The sequence below is a fragment of the Psittacula echo genome (assembly GCF_963264785.1).
Source record: "Psittacula echo genome assembly, chromosome: 3".
Classification (NCBI taxonomy): Eukaryota; Metazoa; Chordata; class Aves; order Psittaciformes; family Psittacidae; genus Psittacula; species Psittacula echo.
The window spans coordinates 99,290,856-99,310,594 of record NC_137736.1 but is presented as its reverse complement, the minus strand read 5'-3'; the positions used below and the strand labels follow the sequence as shown (position 1 = coordinate 99,310,594).

The following is a 19,739-nucleotide window of genomic DNA, read 5'->3' as shown; positions in this document are numbered from 1 at the left end:
ATGACACACAGCAGCATCATGGTGGATGTAAGCAAGTGGCCAATATTTACCTTACTGTCACCTCAAGAAATAGCATCTATTCGGAAGGCGTGTGTATTTGGTACATCAGCCAATGAAGCTATATACGTAACGCACAATGATGAGGTAAGGCTGTAATGAAATGGAACATACACCCTACAATTAGTTGTTTTCAAAGTCCACTGAATACTTGTAAATTAATAGCTTATCAAAAGCATTGTGTGAAATTTGTGTATTTCAAAATATGTTGGATGTAACTTTTAATTTCTTTTTTAGTCCTGTATGGGGACAATATAGATGGAGTATTTAGAAAACTTGCAAATGGCAAAGGCCAGGATGGATTACGTGCACTTTTGAAGACAGTCAGAATTCAAAAGAAGTTGTTGTAGCTTGAAATTAAGTGCAAGCGCTCCAGGTATGAAGATATATAATTAGGTTATGGCTTGCTAAATAACAGTACAGCAGAAGATTATCTGTGGATTTTAATGAATTCTGAAACAATGCGAGTTAGCATTGTGCTGCTGAAAGAGAACAAGCTGATGTTCTGGGGTGTACTATTGGGAAGAGTTCTTGTAAGCCTGGGTAGAGTAGGACTTTATTTTTTTTTCCCTAAGTCCTGTCAAAGCTGCCTGGAGGATGAGCCTCTCACAGTACAACTGTGGCTGCTCTTTACAAACTGCTTTTAAAAGAAGGGGCTGTCTTCCACTTTCAGTTTCATACTTCTTATAGTACAGTTCCCACAAATGAGAGGCCTTCATGAATGTGAAGAATTTAAACTCATCATTTAACTTCCAAAGTGTCCCCACGCTGACTCTTGAGCTTGTTAACTTCCATGAGTGAAGTCTGTAGCTCTTGAGAGTCCATAGTTTCACGAAGACCTGGATATTGCCACATCTGTCCATACCTGAGTATAAATCACCTAAAATCAGTATTCCTCTGTTTTTTTCAGGTATTTGTTTTTGGACTGAATTGCAGTAATTGTTTGGGAACTGGAGATAATCAGAGCACAATAGTACCAAAGAAATTAGAAGCTTTATGTGGAAAGAAGATTTCCAGTCTCAGTTATGGAAGTGGACCCCATGTTGTACTTTGCACTGAAGGTAGAAAATTAACATTTAGTATTGAAACATTAGTTATGGATTTTAAGTTCCACTTGGCATTTAACAAGAGTGGATTAACGTGTAATTGTATTATGTTGTTAATTGGGTAATGCACACTAAGGGTTTCTTATTGTTCTTAAGTGGAATTAAATGTACTCAGTAGTAGGTAAAGCAAATTTCTATTTCCATTATGTTGCAACTATAAAGTTTTACTCTTATAATTTATGACATACTTAGTCTTACCTGTGTACTTCCGTGTGTTTCCACAATAAACCTAGAGGTTTAATTTGTGATATATGTGTATGAAATAGTTGCATATGAAGTATATGATTTTTTTAGTATACAGATGATTTTTGCGATAGTTTTGCTCTTTGTTAATACCCTTTCACTTTCTTGTTGATGTTTTTAATTTCTTAGAATTCTATCTTAATTTCCTTGGAATTTTTGGTCATTTTATCACAAACTTCAATGTTTTTGCAGATGGTGAAGTATATGCTTGGGGACATAATGGTTACAGCCAACTCGGGAATGGCACAACTAATCAGGGCATTACTCCGGTTCAAGTTTGCACAAATCTGTTGGTAAAGAAAGTGGTGGAAGTAGCTTGTGGCTCTCATCATTCCATGGCGCTGTCATTTGATGGGGATGTAAGTTGAAACCTGTTCAAATCTCTTAATCTCCTTCTTGATGTGAGTAGTGCGAGGGACCTTGCAGTCTGACATTTCTCTTTCTCTGTAGTGTAGTGACAACATAGCCTTTTTTTCTACTGTCTTAAACTAGGGTGTCCTTCTCTTCAGAGCAGACTTGAAAACAACTCAAAGAAACACCCATCCACAAACCTCAACAAAAAAACCCCCGTCCAACCACAAAAAAAAATGGAATAAAAGCTTAATAAACTATTGTGTCTTGCATTTGTGGTATGCCTTACAGGGACAAGACCAGAAAGCTGTGTCATAGGTGAAGTAATGGTTTGTAAAGTGCAAAATGTAACACTGATTTACTTGCAGTTCTGTTATTTAAGAGGTATTACTGTGTTGTTTGTATTCACTGCTTACTGTTTAGTCTGTTTCTTGTGGTCTTCATGATTTCCACACTTTTACTGTGGAAGAATGTTGCTCTACACACCTCTGAATACCTTTGCGTGTAGCTAATGAAAGAGCACTTGGTTTATAACCAAGTCTGCTTTATTCTATTTGTTTACATGGCTTAAGGCTACATGTCATGGGAAACACATACAATTAGTTTCCAGTTAGTCAGATTTGAGCAATCTGTGCATATCTGATTTGAGTTGCATGTTACTGCATGGAGGAAAGCCTCGTTTCAGCTCTGCTTTAACAAAAGAAGAGTTCTAATTTTAAAATCTTCCTGAAAATGAAAATGTAAGCTACAGCTTTTTCATCCTGGTAGTCTGAGCATGCCTCTGTTATGGTTCAGTAGAGTCATAATGTAACAGTAATACAAAGTAGCAAATCAGTATTTGAGGGTAGGAAAGATGCATTGAGTTAATTTAAGTGTTGTATTTGGAAGGAGGGCCTATTCTTAGGGAATATCTTCATGCCATCACGTTTGACTTGGTTAAACCATAAAATCTGGTGTGTGTGCGGGAGGGAGAGGGTGTTCATGCATTAGTTAAACTAGTGGTGCCAGCTACTGTAAGGTAACTGCCTGTGATGGCCATGCTGTCTCTTGTAATAAATGTCACATGCTTGAAATGTCAGTGGAAGCAGGGAAGTTTCTTTGTATTTACCATGGAGTTGGGATTTACAGCTTGCTTGCCATTGTGGCTAGTTAATGTGCTATAAAACTGTCCTTAGCGTACCTTGCAGTGGTTTAGTCTATTTTTGCTCTGAGGTTTAATCTCTACCAGAATTGATTATACTGAAAGCAGCGAAATATGTTAAGTAGAGTTTTATTTATAGAAAGATTTGGCTGCAGAAGCCCTTGTGACTTGGTACATCTGGAGGGTCATTGAAGTTGTAAGTATTCATGGAAATACCTGGCATAATGTGCTGGTTTTGGCTGGGATAGAATTAATTTTCTTCTTATTATTATTATTTCTTATTAGGCTCTTTAGAAAAGACAGGCCTGGCAGGCGGGGAGGGGGAGTTGCTATTTATGTTAGGGATAGACTGGAGAGTATGGAACTCTGTCTGGGGATGGGTGAGCAGTCGACAGAGAGTTTGTGGGTCAGGGTTAAAGGGAGAGCAGCGATGGGGGACATTACTGTGGGGATCTGTTACAGACCGCCTGATCAAGAGGAATCTGTGGATGAAGTGCTCTATAGACAGATAGGAACAGCCTCACACTCACAGGCCCTTGTTCTCATGGGAGACTTCAACCACCCTGACATCTGTTGGAGTGAAGGTACGGCCCGGCACAAGCAATCCAGGAGGTTCCTCGATTGTGTGGAAGACAACTTCCTTCTGCAAGTAATAGAGGAGCCGACAGGAGAGGTGCCATGCTTGACCTCGTGCTCACCAACAGGGAAGAGCTGGTTGGAAATGTGATGCTCCAGGGCAGCCTTGGATGCAGTGACCACGAGATGGTCAAATTTGAGATCCTTGGGACAGTGAGAAGAGCATGCAGCAAGCTCACTGCCCTGGACTTCAAGAGAGCAGACTTTGGCCTCTTCAGGAGCCTGCTTAGTAAGGTTCCATGGGACCCAGCCCTAGAGGGCAGGGGGGCCCAAGACTGTTGGTTGTTATTCAAGGATCACCTGCTCCAAGCTCAGGAGTGTTGCATCCCGACTAGAAGGAAGTGCAGCAGGAGGGCCAGGAGACCTCCTTGGATGGATAAGGAGCTGCTCAGGAAAATTCAAAGGAAAAAAGAGGCTTATAGAAGGTGGAAGCAGGGAAAGGCGGCCTGGGAAGAATACAGGGATGCTGTCCGGGAAGCTAGGGACCAGGTGAGGAAGGCTAAGGCCCAGTTAGAATTGAAGTTGGCTAGGGATGTTAAGGATAACAGGAAGGGATTCTATAGGTACATAGCGAGTAAAAGACAGACTAGGGACAACGTAGTCCCCCTCCGGGAGATATCAGGAGAAATGGCTACCCAGGATTTGGAGAAGGCTGAGGTTCTTAATGACTTCTTTCCCTCTGTCTTCACTGGCAAAGTCTCTGACCGCACCACCCAAGTCTTGGAAGGCGAACGCAGGGACCGTTGAGAATGATGACCCTAGGCCCACTGTAGGAGAGGGTCTGGTTCGAGAGCATCTTAGAAACCTGAACGTGCACAAGTCCATGGGACCTGATGAAATCCATCTGCGGGTCCTGAAGGAGCTGGCGAATGAAGTTGCTAAGCCACTGGCCATCATATTTGAAAAATCATGGCAGTCAGGTGAAGTTCCCGACAACTGGAAAAAGGGAAATATAACCCCCATTTTCAAGAAGGGGAAAATGGATGATGCGGGGAATTACAGACCAGTCAGTCTCACCTCTGTGCCTGGCAAAATCTTGGAGCAGATTCTCCTGGAAGGCATGCTAAGGCACATGAAAAACAAGGAGGTGGTTGGTGACAGCCAGCACATGGCTTCACTAAGGGGAAATCCTGCCTGACCAATTTGGTGGCCTTCTAGGATGGGGCTACGAAACTGATGGACAGAGGTAGAGCAGTTGACGTCATCTACCTGGACTTGTGCAAAGCGTTCGACGCTGTCCCACACGACATCCTTGTCTCTAAATTGGAGAGACATCAATCTGAGGGGTGGACCACTTGGTGGATAAAGAACTGGCTGGATGGCTGCACGCAAAGAGTTGTGATCAATGGCTCAATGTCCAGCTGGAGACCAGTAACGAGTGGTGTCCCTCAGGGATCGGTGCTGGGACCGGTCTTGTTCAACATCTTTGTCGGTGACATGGACGGTGGGATTGAGTGCGCCCTCAGCAAGTTTGCCGATGCCACCAAGCTGTGTGGTTCGGTTGATACGCTGGAGGGAAGGGATGCCATCCAGAGGGACCTTGACACGCTTGTGAGGTGGGCTGATGCCAACCTTATCAAGTTTAACCATGCCAAGTGCAAGGTCCTACACCTGGGTCACAGCAATCCCAGGCACGGCTACAGGTTGGGCAGAGAAGAGATTCATTGCAGCCCTGCGGAGAAGGACTTGGGGGTGTTGGTTGATGAGAAAATGAACATGAGCCAGCTTCAGTGTGCGCTCGCAGCCCAGAAAGCCAACCGTATCCTGGGCTGCATCAAGAGGAGCGTGACCAGCAGGTCAAAGGAGGTGATCCTGCCCCTCTACTCTGCTCTCGTGAGACCTCACTTGGAGTCTTGTGTGCAGTTCTGGTGTTCTCAACATAAAAAGGACATGGAACTGTTGGAACAAGTCCAGAGGAGGGCCACAAGGATGATCAGGGGACTGGAGCACCTCCCGTATGGAGACAGGCTGAGAAAGTTGGGGCTGTTTAGCCTGGAGAAGAGAAGGCTGCGTGGAGACCTCATAGCAGCCTTCCAGTATCTGAAGGGAGCCTACAAGGATGCTGGGATGGACTATTCATCAGGGACTGTAGTGACAGGACAAGGGGTAACGGGTTAAAACTTAAACAGGGGAAGTTTAGATTGGATCTAAGGAAGAAATTCTTTACTGTGAGGGTGGTGAGGCACTGGAATGGGTTGCCCATGGAGGTTGTGAATGCTCCATCCTTGGCGGTGTTCAAGGCCAGGTTGGATGAGGCCTTGGGTGACATGGTTTAGTGTGGGGTGTCCCTGCCCATGGCAGTGGTGTTGGAACTAGATGATCTTAAGGTCCTTTCCAACCCTAACTGTTCTATGATTCTATGATTCTATGATTATAGAATCATAATAGAATCTATGATTATAGAATCATAGAATGGTTAGGGTTGGAAAGGACCTTAAGATCATTTAGTTCCAACTCCTCTGCCATAGGCAGGGACACCTCACCCTAGACTGTGTCACCCAAGTCTCTGTCCAGCTTGCCCTTGAACACTGCTAAGGGTGGAGCATTTACCTCTTCTTTGGGCAACCTTTTGCAGTGTCTCACCACTCACAGTAAAGAATGTCTTCCTTATGATTCCTTCTTTATAGTAGCTGTTATGGGGACAGTCCACTCACTATGTTCTCTGCCTTGTAATCTGACTTATGTTTAATACAGAAATATGTTCCTTTGTTTTCCTGTTGTAGTCAGATACTCCAGTTCTGTAGCAAGAAGCTGAAAAAGTCCTATGTTCATATTTGCTAGGTCATAGAATCATAGAATCAGTCGTATTGCTGTTTATAATTTTCAGCTGTTGAAATTTAATTCTAAGCATTTTAGCTTGTTCAGTAGGATAGTTTACTCTGTCTGATAATGACTACAGTAAGATTATAATTTATTACTATCATTACTATTATTACGGCTTAAACTGCATTTTTTGTTTGTTTTTATGGACAGCTATATGCTTGGGGCTATAATAACTGTGGTCAAGTTGGATCTGGATCTACAGCAAACCAGCCAACTCCTCGTAGAGTTTCAAACTGTTTACAGGGTAAAGTGGTAGTTGGCATTGCTTGTGGTCAGACCTCCTCCATGGCTGTAGTAAACAATGGCGAGGTAAGCATTGCTGTGTTTTCATGGTCTCTGTTACCTGAACTTACAAGGTTAACCTCTGAACATGGAGAGATGCTGACATGGAGTACTAAAGTTATGGAGTTGTATTGATAGAGTTATATTGATAACTTCTGTGAGATAAATTTAAGGAAAATTCTGCTAGTAACTGGAAATACTGTCTTCAACAGATTCTTTAGCAGATGTCTTAATTACGTTAATTTTTGAAAGTGTGCAGAGTTAAATAGTTAATCTTTCTGCAAGAATACACTGATTTATCCCGATTCTTAAACACATGGCTTGATTGCCAGCAATAAAACTGAACCCAGCGTTTGCACATTGCCCTAGTATTGTGCAACTGTTCTGTTTCACAGAGGTTTGTGGTGCTATCTTGCTTCTAGGTATGAACTGTAACCTCAATTTTACTACATTTCATCAAACTCAGAGTGTAGCATTTTTTGTGGCTGGAGGGACTGTAAAAGTCCCTGGGGTTGAGATAAGCTTTCATTGTACATACTTTTGTCTTGATATGTCCACTGTAACAAAACTAAAGTAAAAAACAGAGCCAAGCTGGGAACTTCAGTTTAAACTAATCCAGTAGCTAACCAGCTGATCAGAGTAATTTCTTTTTTTATTTAAAAAAAATTTCTTTTTTTATTTAAAAAAGAAAGTAATAATGAGAAGGAAGGCGTAGAAGTCAACTGAAATGTTGACACTATGGGACAGATTTTGGTGTATTGTAAGTTCATTGCAAAATTTCTTGTGCTTCAATGACAAATGTATTTTAAACACAGGATGGAAAAGTTGAATGCAGTCAGTCGCAGTGTATTTAATGTCTTTCAGCCTTCTAGATACTGCTCTTGAAATAATGTACAGGGGTTTTTTTTCTAAGATGTACTTTTCTGACTTGTGTTTGATACGAAGTCTTAAATGTTCTGTACTTCTGCTGAGGACTGGCTTTATTTATTTTCTTCATTTTCCTTTTGCAATCAGGTGTATGGCTGGGGTTACAATGGTAATGGTCAGCTAGGTCTTGGAAACAACGGCAATCAACTAACACCATGCAGAGTGGCAGCGTTACATGGTGTGTGTATACTCCAGGTATGTCTAATGTGGGAATTAAAATGCATTCATGTTACTAGCATCTGCTAAAACGGTATCTTTGGAATCATACACCTGCTTCTAGATCTCACAGTTCAAATACTGATATTTTTTATCTCCTGTAAATTTTTTTAGGCTTATGAAAAGTGCAAGGAAGCTGTAAAATACTGGCTTTTGTAAGTGTTCTGAATAATTTGAAGTTAGCTAGTGTAAGGATGAGTAAATTATGCTATGGATACAAATTGCGTTTTTGTTGTAAACCTCAACAAAATGCACTAGGCAAAGACAAGAAAAGAAGGGGAGCAAGGTGTTCAAATGATATTCTACATGAATAGTCTAATTAGTCCTTCAGGAGTGAGAGGGAAAAGGAAAATGAGTTGTGGCTGTTTGTTGGTGGGTTGTTTTTGTTTTCCCCAGCTTAAGAATTAAACTAAAATTTGGGACTTCCTGGGGTTTTAGTACGGTTCTGTGGAGCCTCATGTGATAAGTTGGGTTGAACAGTTGTTGGCTGTTGACCTGCAGCTCTCATAGTTTGTATTATATTCAAAATATCAAATTCTGAAAGTATTTCAGAGTTACAAGATGTGATGATACAGTTCACTGTTTGTGTGACGATTCTGCAACTGAAAGCAAGTAAAAGCTAGGAAGACTTTGCAAAAGTGTAGTAAATAATTTAGGAGTAACCAATGAACATTAATGAATTTGGGACTTTTCTGGTATTTACAGTTAATGTATTTTGTTAGCTTTAAATACTGAGAAATAATGCATTGTAGTGCTAAATGAAGAATGCCTGAGAAATTTAACATCAGTTAGGCTAAGGCAGCGTGTGCTATAATTGTGTTTCTCATTTCTGTTTTTTTTAGTAGTAATGCTTATATATTTACTTACAGATTGCCTGTGGCTATGCGCACACACTAGCACTAACAGATGAGGGCTTGCTCTATGCCTGGGGAGCTAACACTTACGGGCAGCTGGGAACTGGCAATAAAAGTAACCAGCTAAGCCCGGTGCAGATCATGATGGAAAAAGAAAGGTAATCTTGCTGATGCTGTTTCTGGATTGTTAAATCTGAGCATGTTTTATGCAGTCTCTAGCACTTGAAGCATGCTAGTGTAGGGCATGGTGAATTGTTTTTCTATGGCAAATGTTAAAAGCATAGGAAAGAATGGTAATTTGCTGTTTACTGTAGACTGAATGCTTTTTACTGTCTGTAATGATTATTGTAAGTAAACATGCTTTGTATTTACCTCATACTGAAAGATTACAAATGACTGTTAGGCTATTCTAAATATGGTTGCTTTGGTTAAAAAATATGCAGTTATAAAATCAACAAGCCAAGCTTTTAAGCTGTATTGAGGCCTTATTTATTAACAAAAAGAGGGGGGGAGGAAGCACTGCCTTTGTAAGAAGTGACATGAGGAAAAAACAGTTTTCTGAAAGACTGACAAACGATGTAAACAGAACTCAATTTGCAAGGTTGGTAGAGCCAAGGACTGATAACAATACTTTCATCAGTGGTACTAGTTGGTAGTTTATAGTTTCTTAGTTTCCTAGACTCATAAAAGAATTGCCCTTACCCTTGTACCCTTTCTTCTAGCACCCTTGTCATCCTCATATTTAGGATGGCTTTTGTTCACTACAAGCTTGGACCTTGGTCCCATTCTCTGGGCCCATGTGTATACCTATAGGTTAATGTACCTCAGTTTGGAAACCTCTTAATCCATAAATTCCTTAACCTGTAAATCTCTTACCTTGTAATCTCCACTTAGCTAAGAAGCATTTGTGGTTGTTTTTTGTCCTTCATGTCTGAACTGTCTTTTTGGGAAGTCATTCCTATTTTTCCTGTTTCTCACACTTAGCGTTAAATTAAAAGCTGCACAGAACTGAAATTATGTAAGAGCTTAAAAAGGGGTGAAGGTGGGAAGGAAGAAAGGAACCATTGCAATAGAAACCACTGAGGTTAGGCTGGCTTGTCTGTGAAGGAACTGACACTAGCATAGCAAAATGAAATATTATTTTAAAAAACACTGGAACAGAAATATGCATGTTTGCAAATAGATCAGCTTTGTTTTCTTGCCAGTTTATTTCTTGAGTGAACTAAGGGGAACTGTTGCATTTAGTATTGTGTATGTGAACTCAAGCATGGAACTGTAATACAGCTGGCATTTGTTCAGTGACTAAAGGAGAGAGAATATAAAATTTCTGCTTGGCATCTAAGGGCGCGATGTAAGTCACTTGAACTTACTCATCTTGCTTGATGCAGCTCCCTTGGAAACAGTGCTGTAAGTGGGTGAGCTGTCATTTCCCATGAAGCATGTTACTGCTGCTTCTCCTGGTCTTTTCATTTATAGAGCTCTTTTGTCATTTATATGTAATGCTGGTGACAGTTCCTTAGGAAGTGTCATATGATGCTGTCTAGAAGAATATTGCACATATAGCTTGTAAAGAACTTTTAGACTTTATTTTGTGTTAGCTTGGAGGAGCAGCTATGAAGGTCAGCTTCCTGAATTCTGATGTGAAGTGTTTGCTTAACATGTTATCCTGTACACGTGCTGTAAGTATTCAGTACATGTACTATGTATGTGTTACAATACATCTTCTACTATACTTTTTAAGTATAGTGTAGTTGCCCTGGAAATAAGAATCTGTTCTGCTAAGGGAAGAAAGTTTGGGAAGAAAGTAGTTTAGGTGAACAGCTAAGATGGAAAGTTGTCCCTGAAATAATTGCTTTATGATATCTGTTTCAGAGATGCTGAAATACCATAATGTTGCAAAGAAGTTCTGAAGTTGATAATGGTTTAAAATAACCTGTTAGTCTTTTATCTGCCAGAAATAACTGATACATACACTGAAAGTCACTGGAGATTCTTCCTGTGTTTTATCTTGAAAAAAATTTTGCACTTAAAATGTGGGCTTTGTGCTACAAAACCTTTTCACCAAAAAGCTAACTCTCCATGTTATTGTTCTGTAAAGGAGCAAACATTTTGATATGTATATCCTTAGATTGCTTGGAGAGACACTTATTTGTCCCAGTTGATCTGTTTCTGGCACAAAAGCATGAAATCCTCTGATGCATTTTTAGCATGGAATAAAACCAGGAAAGCATAGCTTTTGTTTTGAACTAACACTGGAACTTCCCCTGTTTTTTGCTTATCATGTAAACAGAGACACTGGAAACATCCTTGCAGTCCTTTTTGATGGAAGTGTGGTTCTTCTCAGTTCTTGTAATGTTTCAGATAGCAAGATAGGGATTGCCTAAGCAGTGGGAGAACAGAATAGATAAGTGTGCATCAGCAGCTCTACTATTTTAAGGAACTATGTGAGGTGGGTGAAAATACTATATAGACTTCATTTGAAAAGCAACCATAGCTCTCAAGAACGTGAAGTTCAGTGTGCGTGTGTTCACCTCTCCTCAAATGAAGCACTGTCCATGTTCCCTGCTGAACTTCAGTGTTGAGGAAAGGAAACTAACAGCAAAATAAGGAGGCAGAAATACAAGCAGTAGGTCACATCTCTGTCTAAATAAGAATAAGAAAAAAAAAGGGGGGGGAGGGTTAAAAAGAGGGAGTTAAAAGGGTTTCTTAATAAAGTGTTTATTGAAAAACCCCAAAGAACTTAATGTGAGATGGTTTTTACATCTGTTTGAGAGAGGTTCTGAAAAGTGTTCTGTAAAAATCTTAGTACTAAAACTTTTCTGCTTATTCCGGAACTGGAAGTTTCATAAGCTCCATAAGCATTTCTTTTTGAGAAAAAGTGACGTGCATTGGTTTTAAAGGGGAAACCAGAACTTTGGGATTTTTTCATCTCTTTCCCATCTTTATGGAAGAAAAGGAGGAATGTCAGATGATGAGAATGACATCATTGAAGCAATACATGAGCATAGTAAAATCTACAAGCAATCTGAAAATGTCATTGCAGTTTTAAAATATCTATTCAAACAGTATCACATTCATGCAGGGCAAAGAAAGAAGTACGGGAGTGTAGATGCATAGGTTGGTTGGCTGTTATTTTGGTGAGATATTTGGAAAGTCACTTGATTCTGTACCTGTAAGTATCTTACAAGGGTTCTTCTGTTCACAGGGTTGTGGAGATTGCCGCCTGCCACTCTGCTCACACGTCGGCTGCCAAGACCCAGAGTGGCCAAGTGTACATGTGGGGCCAGTGCCGTGGGCAGTCCGTGATCCTTCCCCACCTCACACACTTTGCCTGCACTGATGATGTGTTTGCTTGCTTTGCTACCCCGGCCGTTATGTGGCGACTTCTGTCAGTAGGTGAGAACAAGCTCTAACATGGCAGCCAGTGCAGTAATCTCTTGTGTACATTAGTAGTGATTAGTACAGGATACCACTCCTGTTTTAAGGAGAACTGGCAATATGAAGAAGTGAATCTCTCTCTTACGTTTCATGTTAGGGAAGTAAAGTAACAGAATTCCAGGTTTGCTTTTTGTTTGAGATGATTTCTCTCAACTTGATTTAGTTTGACTTTTATTCAAAGACAGGCAGACTTATAAATAATAGTCCCTCTAAAACAAGACCCTAATAGTTTCCTCTGTTGGAACTCTCTTCTTATGCTACCTTGGATTGCACTTTGGGATGCAGTCTCTGTGACCAACAAATAAGCCTGATCCTTTCTTCTTGATTATCTTTGATTCACATTCTGCTAATTCTTTTTTGACTCCAAATATGCTATAAAGTGCTTAGTTTGCTCTTATCTTGCACTTCCTTGAAAACATGAAGTCTTCATGATCAAAACGTTAAGATGTTTTCATTTTAGACCTGCTGCTTCAGTTCTTAAGATCATTTAGGAGATCTGATCTGATTTCATATTGACAACAGATCCTAATTTTGTCAGTTCCTGTACAAAATTGTTTTTGTGGACAGATCACATCCTGAGTGACCTTTCTGCAGTCTCAGTCTTTAACCTTGCATGTGATTTGTTCTAACTCTGGTTCTCTATATTTTCTAACTTTTCATTTAGCCATGTTATCGCATTCATAGAGGTCCAGATAACAGCATCTCGTCTGTAGAGAAAAACTGAATAGTTTTACTAGAGAGAAAAGATTAGCTTGGAGTGATCATCTTCTGGGTAAATCCAAGTCTTGTTTTATCCTACTCTTGCTTTCTCCATTTTGTAATCCTCTGTGATAGGTGTTAGTCTTGTCCTCTGTAGAGGTCTTATGGTTGTCCAGTCTGTTGCCTATTGCTGATAGTGAAGACTGTTTAAATTAATAAATCTCCCAATTTTCACTACCTTTCGAGTTCTTGGTTTTTATGAAGTATTCCCAGACTGAGTATAGCAACATGTTTTAACTTCTGTATCTGCTTTTTAACTCCCCTCAGCTATTGGGGGTTATTCCCTTCTTATTCTGATAATCGTACTTATTGAATATTTAAACCAAAAGCATTATTTGTGGGGGTATTTTTAATCTCCATCTTCCCCACCTTTTTATTCATACAAGTTAAAAAAACCTTTTTTTCTTTCTATGTATGTTTTGGGGTTTTTTTGTTAGTGAGAGCTAACTCTGCATAAAGGTTATTGTTCTGCTTCCAGTCATGATTGCTCTGCCAAAAAAATGAATCAGTTACTCAGGATTGGCTGTGGTGAAGTACAAATCTGCAGCCTTTTTTGAGGAATGAACTTAAGGTATTGGAGTGAAAATTGATCTGCTGCGTAGCTTAAGCTAAGCTGATGACCTAGGAAGAAAAATCACGTGAGCAAATGGCAAGGGACTGGAGTGTGGTTTGGTTAGCCTTGGTGAGCTGCAGGTTCTGTGGGTGATCTATGTAAATTGTAGGAGTGTGTGGTCTTTGTGGCACAAGCATGACTTGTCTGTTACAGCAGTTTGTTACAGCAGTATTCCTTTTAAAATGCCAACTAATTCAGCTGTCCCAAATGGTGAAAGGTAATTTGTGGATTGTATATGGATGAATAATCTGCAGTTCTGTGAGACACAGGAGGTAGACCACATCCCATTATAGTGGAAATCCACTTATTTTTCTTTTCCATACTTTGCTTCTTAGAGGCCATGTGTTCTGAAACACACTTTTAAGATGCATCGGTGTAAGCTTCAAATAGTGGCTTAAATTAGTTTTTCTAGAACTTCAGAGATCTTGTTTTACCACAAGTCTGAGCCATCTTGTGCTGCAACTCTTGTATGATTTCTAGAGACATAGAATGGGACCTCTGTGGGACCAGTGCCATGGGCCTTAATATAAAGGACTGTCAAAGAGCTGTGAGCTTTAATCCACTTCCAAAATTGCCAAAGTCTTATGTCCTTGGTTGTACCAAGAACACAGTATCTACTGTCACTCTTCTTCAACAGCACTGTTGTTAGATTTTGTGTTGTCATACTTGACTAAGAAACTGAGTATAATGGTGTCACTGATAATTCATGCTTGTGAGCCTTGGCAAAGACCTTGACAGACAACCTGCAGTCTGCCAGCACAAACTAGTAGCCAACTGGTGACACATTTTCTTACTGTTTAGGCTCAGATCACACCATGTCAGTGCAGCTGAAGTACTGTACACTGTCTCAAGTTGCAGGTGATGCTCTAGACTCCGATTAAGAGCAGTGTGCAGCTGCAGAGGTAGTTGCAGGTTGTAGAGCTGAGCTGACTAGCACGAGCGCTAGCAGTGAGCTGTGAGGAGGCTGGCAACCTCATGAGTGGTGCCCAGGAGGAGAAAGTTCTCCAGGTGCTTTCCATGGTGTTCTGCTAACTCTGTGCAATGAGCTGGAACGGGAACTGCTGACCCTGCTGCCTGTAGCTGGTGTGGAGCAGTCCTTGCCAACAGGAAATGGATTAATTCATTCCTCCCATTTCACCACTTAAGCCAGTGGAGCTCTAATACTGACCTATTTTCCTTAACATGCCCTTGGTTGAGCTTCTAGCATTAGTTAGTGATGTGTATGTTCTAAGATGCTTAACATGTTTTTGTTTGTTTTAAAATTGTTTCTGTAGAGCATGAGGACTTTTTAACAGTAGCAGAGTCTCTGAAGAAAGAGTTTGACAGCCCAGAAACCTCAGACCTAAAGTTCCGTGTGGATGGAAAGTACATCCATGTCCACAAAGCTGTTCTGAAAATCAGGTAGCGGTCATGTTTCACAGCTCTTGTTTATTCTGTATAAACTGTTAGTATCACATCTAAGGTGGGGGGAAGTAAATGGTAGGGAGGGACCCCTAAACCTGTAATATATAATATCTATGTATCCATAATCACTTTAAATGAAGTGGTTGTGAAAAGAGTTGAATCAAAACTCTTGACTTAAAATGGTCCATAGCCAATTTTCACTAAGCCCATCTGTTGTTCCCAGGATAATGGATTCTGTTAAGTTGGTCTGATTGCAAGGAATACATAGACATTTCTGTATCATAGATCAAATAAGAGTTTTATCTTGATGCATAACAATGCTCACAGTATTAGGAACCAAAATGTGGACCACTGGCTGTGATGAAGTATGGTAAAATATTTGTGAATATTGCAGAGTGCCCCAGATACGTATTTCAGGGGGACTTTAATGTAACGTTCATGTGTTCATATAATAGTGTTCCAGATTATGTCTTTGTCTCTTAGGTGTGAACACTTCAGAACCATGTTCCAGTCATACTGGAATGAGGATATGAAGGAAGTGATAGAAATAGACCAGTTTTCTTATCCTGTGTATCGTGCCTTTCTTGAGTACTTGTATACAGACAGTGTGGACCTTCCGCCTGAAGATGCAATAGGTATTGCTTATGGTCCAATTATGTTAGAAGGCAGCATCCAGAAAAACTGAGGCAGGGGATGCAGTGTACATATATATTAATACAAGCTTCTGGTCTGGCCTATAATGCATTTTACTGATGATTAATTAACCTGTCTTAAAAGTACTGTTGTAGCAAATGTACGATGGCAAAACTGGTGCATATTTAGAAATAAACTATGAGCATTTTTTTCAAGTTTGGGAGAGAAACTGTTTGGGTTAAAATACTTGAATATTTTACTGAATTGAGTCAGTTATTGTTCAGGATAATATCAACGAATCTCGGTAGATCTAACATAGAGGAAACTTGGACAGCAGAGCAAAGAGCAAGCTGTAATTCAGGCACATATTTTTGTGATGGTAGCTTTTTACTCATGTTGTGCTGCTTGTCCTGTGACATTTCCATTCTCACAAGCAGTTAGGTATGCAAAGCAGTAGAACAGCTTGTGTATTTGGAGAGATTAACAGGATTATGGCATGAGGCAATAAAAGGCCTTTCTTCTTGTGTAACGGTAAAATTCATTTTCCTGAGTAGTGACCCATTTGCAAAAAGCATCTTACAGAGCCATAGAACATTGCACACAGAGTGCTGATGCAGTCTGTACCTCGGGAGCATAAGGTGCTGTTCAAAGAGCAGAGATCGTTACAACGGACTAATGTACAATGGTGTTTTAATTGCAGGGCTTTTGGATTTGGCTACTTCATACTGTGAAAATAGACTGAAAAAACTGTGTCAGCATATTATCAAGAGAGGAATTACTGTGGAAAACGCATTTTCATTGCTCTCTGCTGCTGTCAGATATGATGCAGAGGTAAATTTCTAAACTTCAGTCTCTTAAATAGGTGGCTGCTTTCTGACTTAAACTGTGGAGAAAAGCTGCCAGTTATTTTTTCATATAAGCTTGCTCTTTTACAATCAAATAATATTGTTTCCCATTGTCAGAATTTGAGAACGTTGAACTTAAAAAAAATGTATCTTCCTCCACCCCCATAAACCAGTACTGGGAAGGTGGACTAGTACACAGATAGCTAAAGATAACTGAAGTTCCAGGCTGAGACTTATTATCTGTAAATGTTTGCATTGCATAATTTCATGGTAAATGGTTATGATGCTGTGCCAAACGTCATGAATTACTGTCTGGGGGGAGATAAAGATGACTAACAAAAAAATTCGGGAACACTAACTCTGAAACAGGGGAGGGGTTTAAATACAAAACAAAACACTAACATTGAGAAAAGCAGTCTTGTAAGCCTAAAGTTACTAAAGTGTAAGGTTGTGTGTTGTGTGTGTTGTCATATGGTGGTGGGTTTGGGGACTGAGTGCATTGGGTTTCTTTCTTCTATTGGCTTGTTTTGTTTTAGCTACAGTTAAATACACTTTCAGTCTTCACAGCATGACAAAACTGCAGGATAAGAACTGTTTTGTGGGCCTGATAAATGTTGAGGACAGAGAACGAGTGTGTGAAAAGGAGGGAAGGCTAGAGAAACTGCTTGATTGCACCATGTCTGACTTCACTACTAGATAGCTAACATGCTGCTTTGCGGACTAACCAGGATGTATTCCTGGTCTTGCTGTGGCTATTTGTGTTCAGCATAGTACCTGTACATCATGGTTGCAACTTTGGTTGGCTTGCTACTTATGCCTGTAAAGCAGTTTTGGTACGCAGTATATCAGCTTATTGCTTTTTCTTGTACTTAATATCCAGTGATTAGCATGCAGGTGCCTTAACTTATTTCAGAGCCTTGTTGTGTGTTGCTTTTTGATACACCTTACCTAAAGGGCTGTGTTAGTGTCTGAATTGTGACTTCAGCTCTACCGTGAATAACAATTTCTTTGGTGCGACTTCATGGAAAATAGGAAAATTTCCATATTTTAGCCTCAAAAGATTGTTTGCAGGATGGGTGTTCAGTGTGTGATTGATTCTGCTTTTGAAGTGTAGAAGAAATCCAGTTACTGTGCCTTGGCTGTACCTCGCTAGCAAAATGAAGTTAGAACATCGTGGAGAGAATGGGTGACACCTAGGGTTTGTTTTCTAAACAAAAAGTGGTTTTTACATGAAGTAATGCCGGATGAGAGCTTGAAATTGCTTGAGTGATGTAGTGCATTCAAGGAACTGCATCTGGAAGTCAGCAGTTAAAAGAAGCTGCTTCGCTCATTTGAAATACCTCTATGACACAACTCTTCTGTACTTCTTTTGGTGACTGACTGAGTTGAAGTGGCTAGAATTAGGTCAGGTATGGCTGCTTGTGGTAGCTCTGAAAATAATCCTTGGATGCACCTTCTGCCTTTATTCACTTAAGCCTGTATTTCAAGGACAATTTGCTGGGAGTGCATCCATCTGCAAATGAAATTCAGCCTTTTTTTTCAACACAGAGCTTTTAAATATTCTAAAATTACTACTATTACAATATGTTTATTGTATGCTTTTGTTGCATTGACTTGGAATATGATTTTTTTTAAATAAAGCAGTGCAAAATATTGTAATGTGTATGATGTAATTTTGTTACAAATGCTAGTTCATTCTGTTCTTTAAAACCAAGAAACCCATCGGTGTTCAGTTCTAATAAGCTTGTTTCTTTTCGTTGCACAGATGCCACACAAGCCAAGATCTGCAGCTTCAGAATGCCTGGTTTTAGGCCAGGATATATTTTTATATTGTTGTTGTGTCAAGAACTCTCACTGGCACGCAGTTGCTGTAGTGTTCAGTATTGGGAATATTAGTCAGTGGCTTAAAGAGCTCTGCAAATTTATTACGCCTTCCTGCAGCACCCCAGGTGCTGAGCAGCTGAGGAAGGGGGTGTTCTCACATGTGTTCTCACTAGTCCTACAAACTTAAAACACAATAGAGAAATTAGAACAGGGTGGGGAATTGCTATTTTGTAATCCTCCTTATAACAAGGGTCTGTTTCTAAGGCACAGAGAGGCCTTCCGCCTAAACTTAGCTTTAAAACTAATCAGTCAGTATATGCTTGCGGTGATCCTGGGGACATGCAACTTCAAGGCTTTAGTTAAGCCCTTAACTAAGCAAGAAGCCAAGCAACCTGACAGATTTCAGTTTGTTATGGAACAAAAGAGCTGAATTTTCTAAATCCACAGTCTTGGTTATATATCATTACCCCAAGGTCTCCTGTTTGTATTGTGTTTTGGTAAATGTTAGTGAGTGCAGGTGAAACTTTTAAAGTGGCGAAACTTTTAAAATACATATTGCTCATAACAGCTAATTTTTGTGACTGCAGCTACATAGTGAGAACGAGTTATGGCTACTGTGCCCCTTGTAACCATGATATGTGGGTAGAATTATTATTTTCTGTTGCATTTACATAGTGACTGTTTGGGGGAAAAACATTGGGAGCCACTGGGTTAATGTGCTTGGCTCATCTGTAAAAATAAAGCATATACAGGTATTTGTGCCTGAATGTCATTTTCTGTGCTGGAGAAAGCAAAGATAATAAGATTTTTTTCTTCTTTTCTTTTTTTCTGTTTAGGACTTAGAGGAATTCTGCTTTAAGTTTTGTGTCAATCATTTGACAGAAGTGACACAAACCACAGCATTTTGGCAAATGGATGGTCCTCTGCTAAAGGAATTCATTGCTAAAGCCAGTAAATGTGGAGCCTTTAAGAACTGAAATGAGGTTGTAAGTTATGGGTGTCTGCAGGGATTTTCTGCAGTTATAACAGGATGTTGTAACTGTACAGGTAAAAGTGAGTGTTGCCTGGTCTCTTATACCAGAAGACATGAAAAACCACAGTGGAAACAAAAGTTTTCCATGCTTAAGAGTGAACTGTTTTAAAATGTCAAGCAAAATATTCACTTGCATTTAGCAAACCTGGGTAGTGGAGCCAGCTCAAGATTTCAGCTGGAGAGAGGACACACGGTGGTGTGCAGAAGCTACCAGCCAGTGTTGAGGATGCCTCTTTAGTCTGGGAAATCAGAGTTCTAGCACTGCCTCTCAAGACTTTTCAGTTTCTTTGGGGGTTGGAGACTAGTCTGACTGTCACTTAAATAATTAACTCCCTGGGATTATAGAGAAGCAAATGGCATGGAAATCTCGTACTGTATTTGCATGATTGTGAATGACTTTGCCATTTGCTGCGTGTAATTAACCAAGCATCTGGTGCTTAGAAAAGTGTGCACAAATAATCCATCCGCAAAGCCTACGTGAGTGACTTTGAAGAAAGGGGTAACTAGCAAATCTAATCCGAAGTCAATCTCTGTATTTGAGTATACCTTACTAT

At 40.1% G+C, this 19,739-nt stretch overlaps 1 protein-coding gene across 1 annotated transcript; it reads left to right on the top strand.

Annotated features, from left to right (window-relative positions):
- On the top strand, positions 1-19,487 carry RCBTB1 (RCC1 and BTB domain containing protein 1; the record flags this gene model as incomplete). The annotated part of the gene is made up of 11 exons (XM_080612283.1): positions 1-144; positions 968-1,118; positions 1,599-1,765; positions 6,508-6,666; positions 7,654-7,761; positions 8,652-8,794; positions 11,842-12,032; positions 14,721-14,847; positions 15,334-15,485; positions 16,184-16,314; positions 18,989-19,487. The coding sequence occupies 11 exons, from the start codon at positions 1-3 to the stop codon at positions 19,127-19,129; spliced, it is 1,614 nt and encodes a 537-aa protein (XP_080468409.1). The 3' UTR covers positions 19,130-19,487.
- Positions 19,488-19,739: the final 252 nt, after the last annotated feature.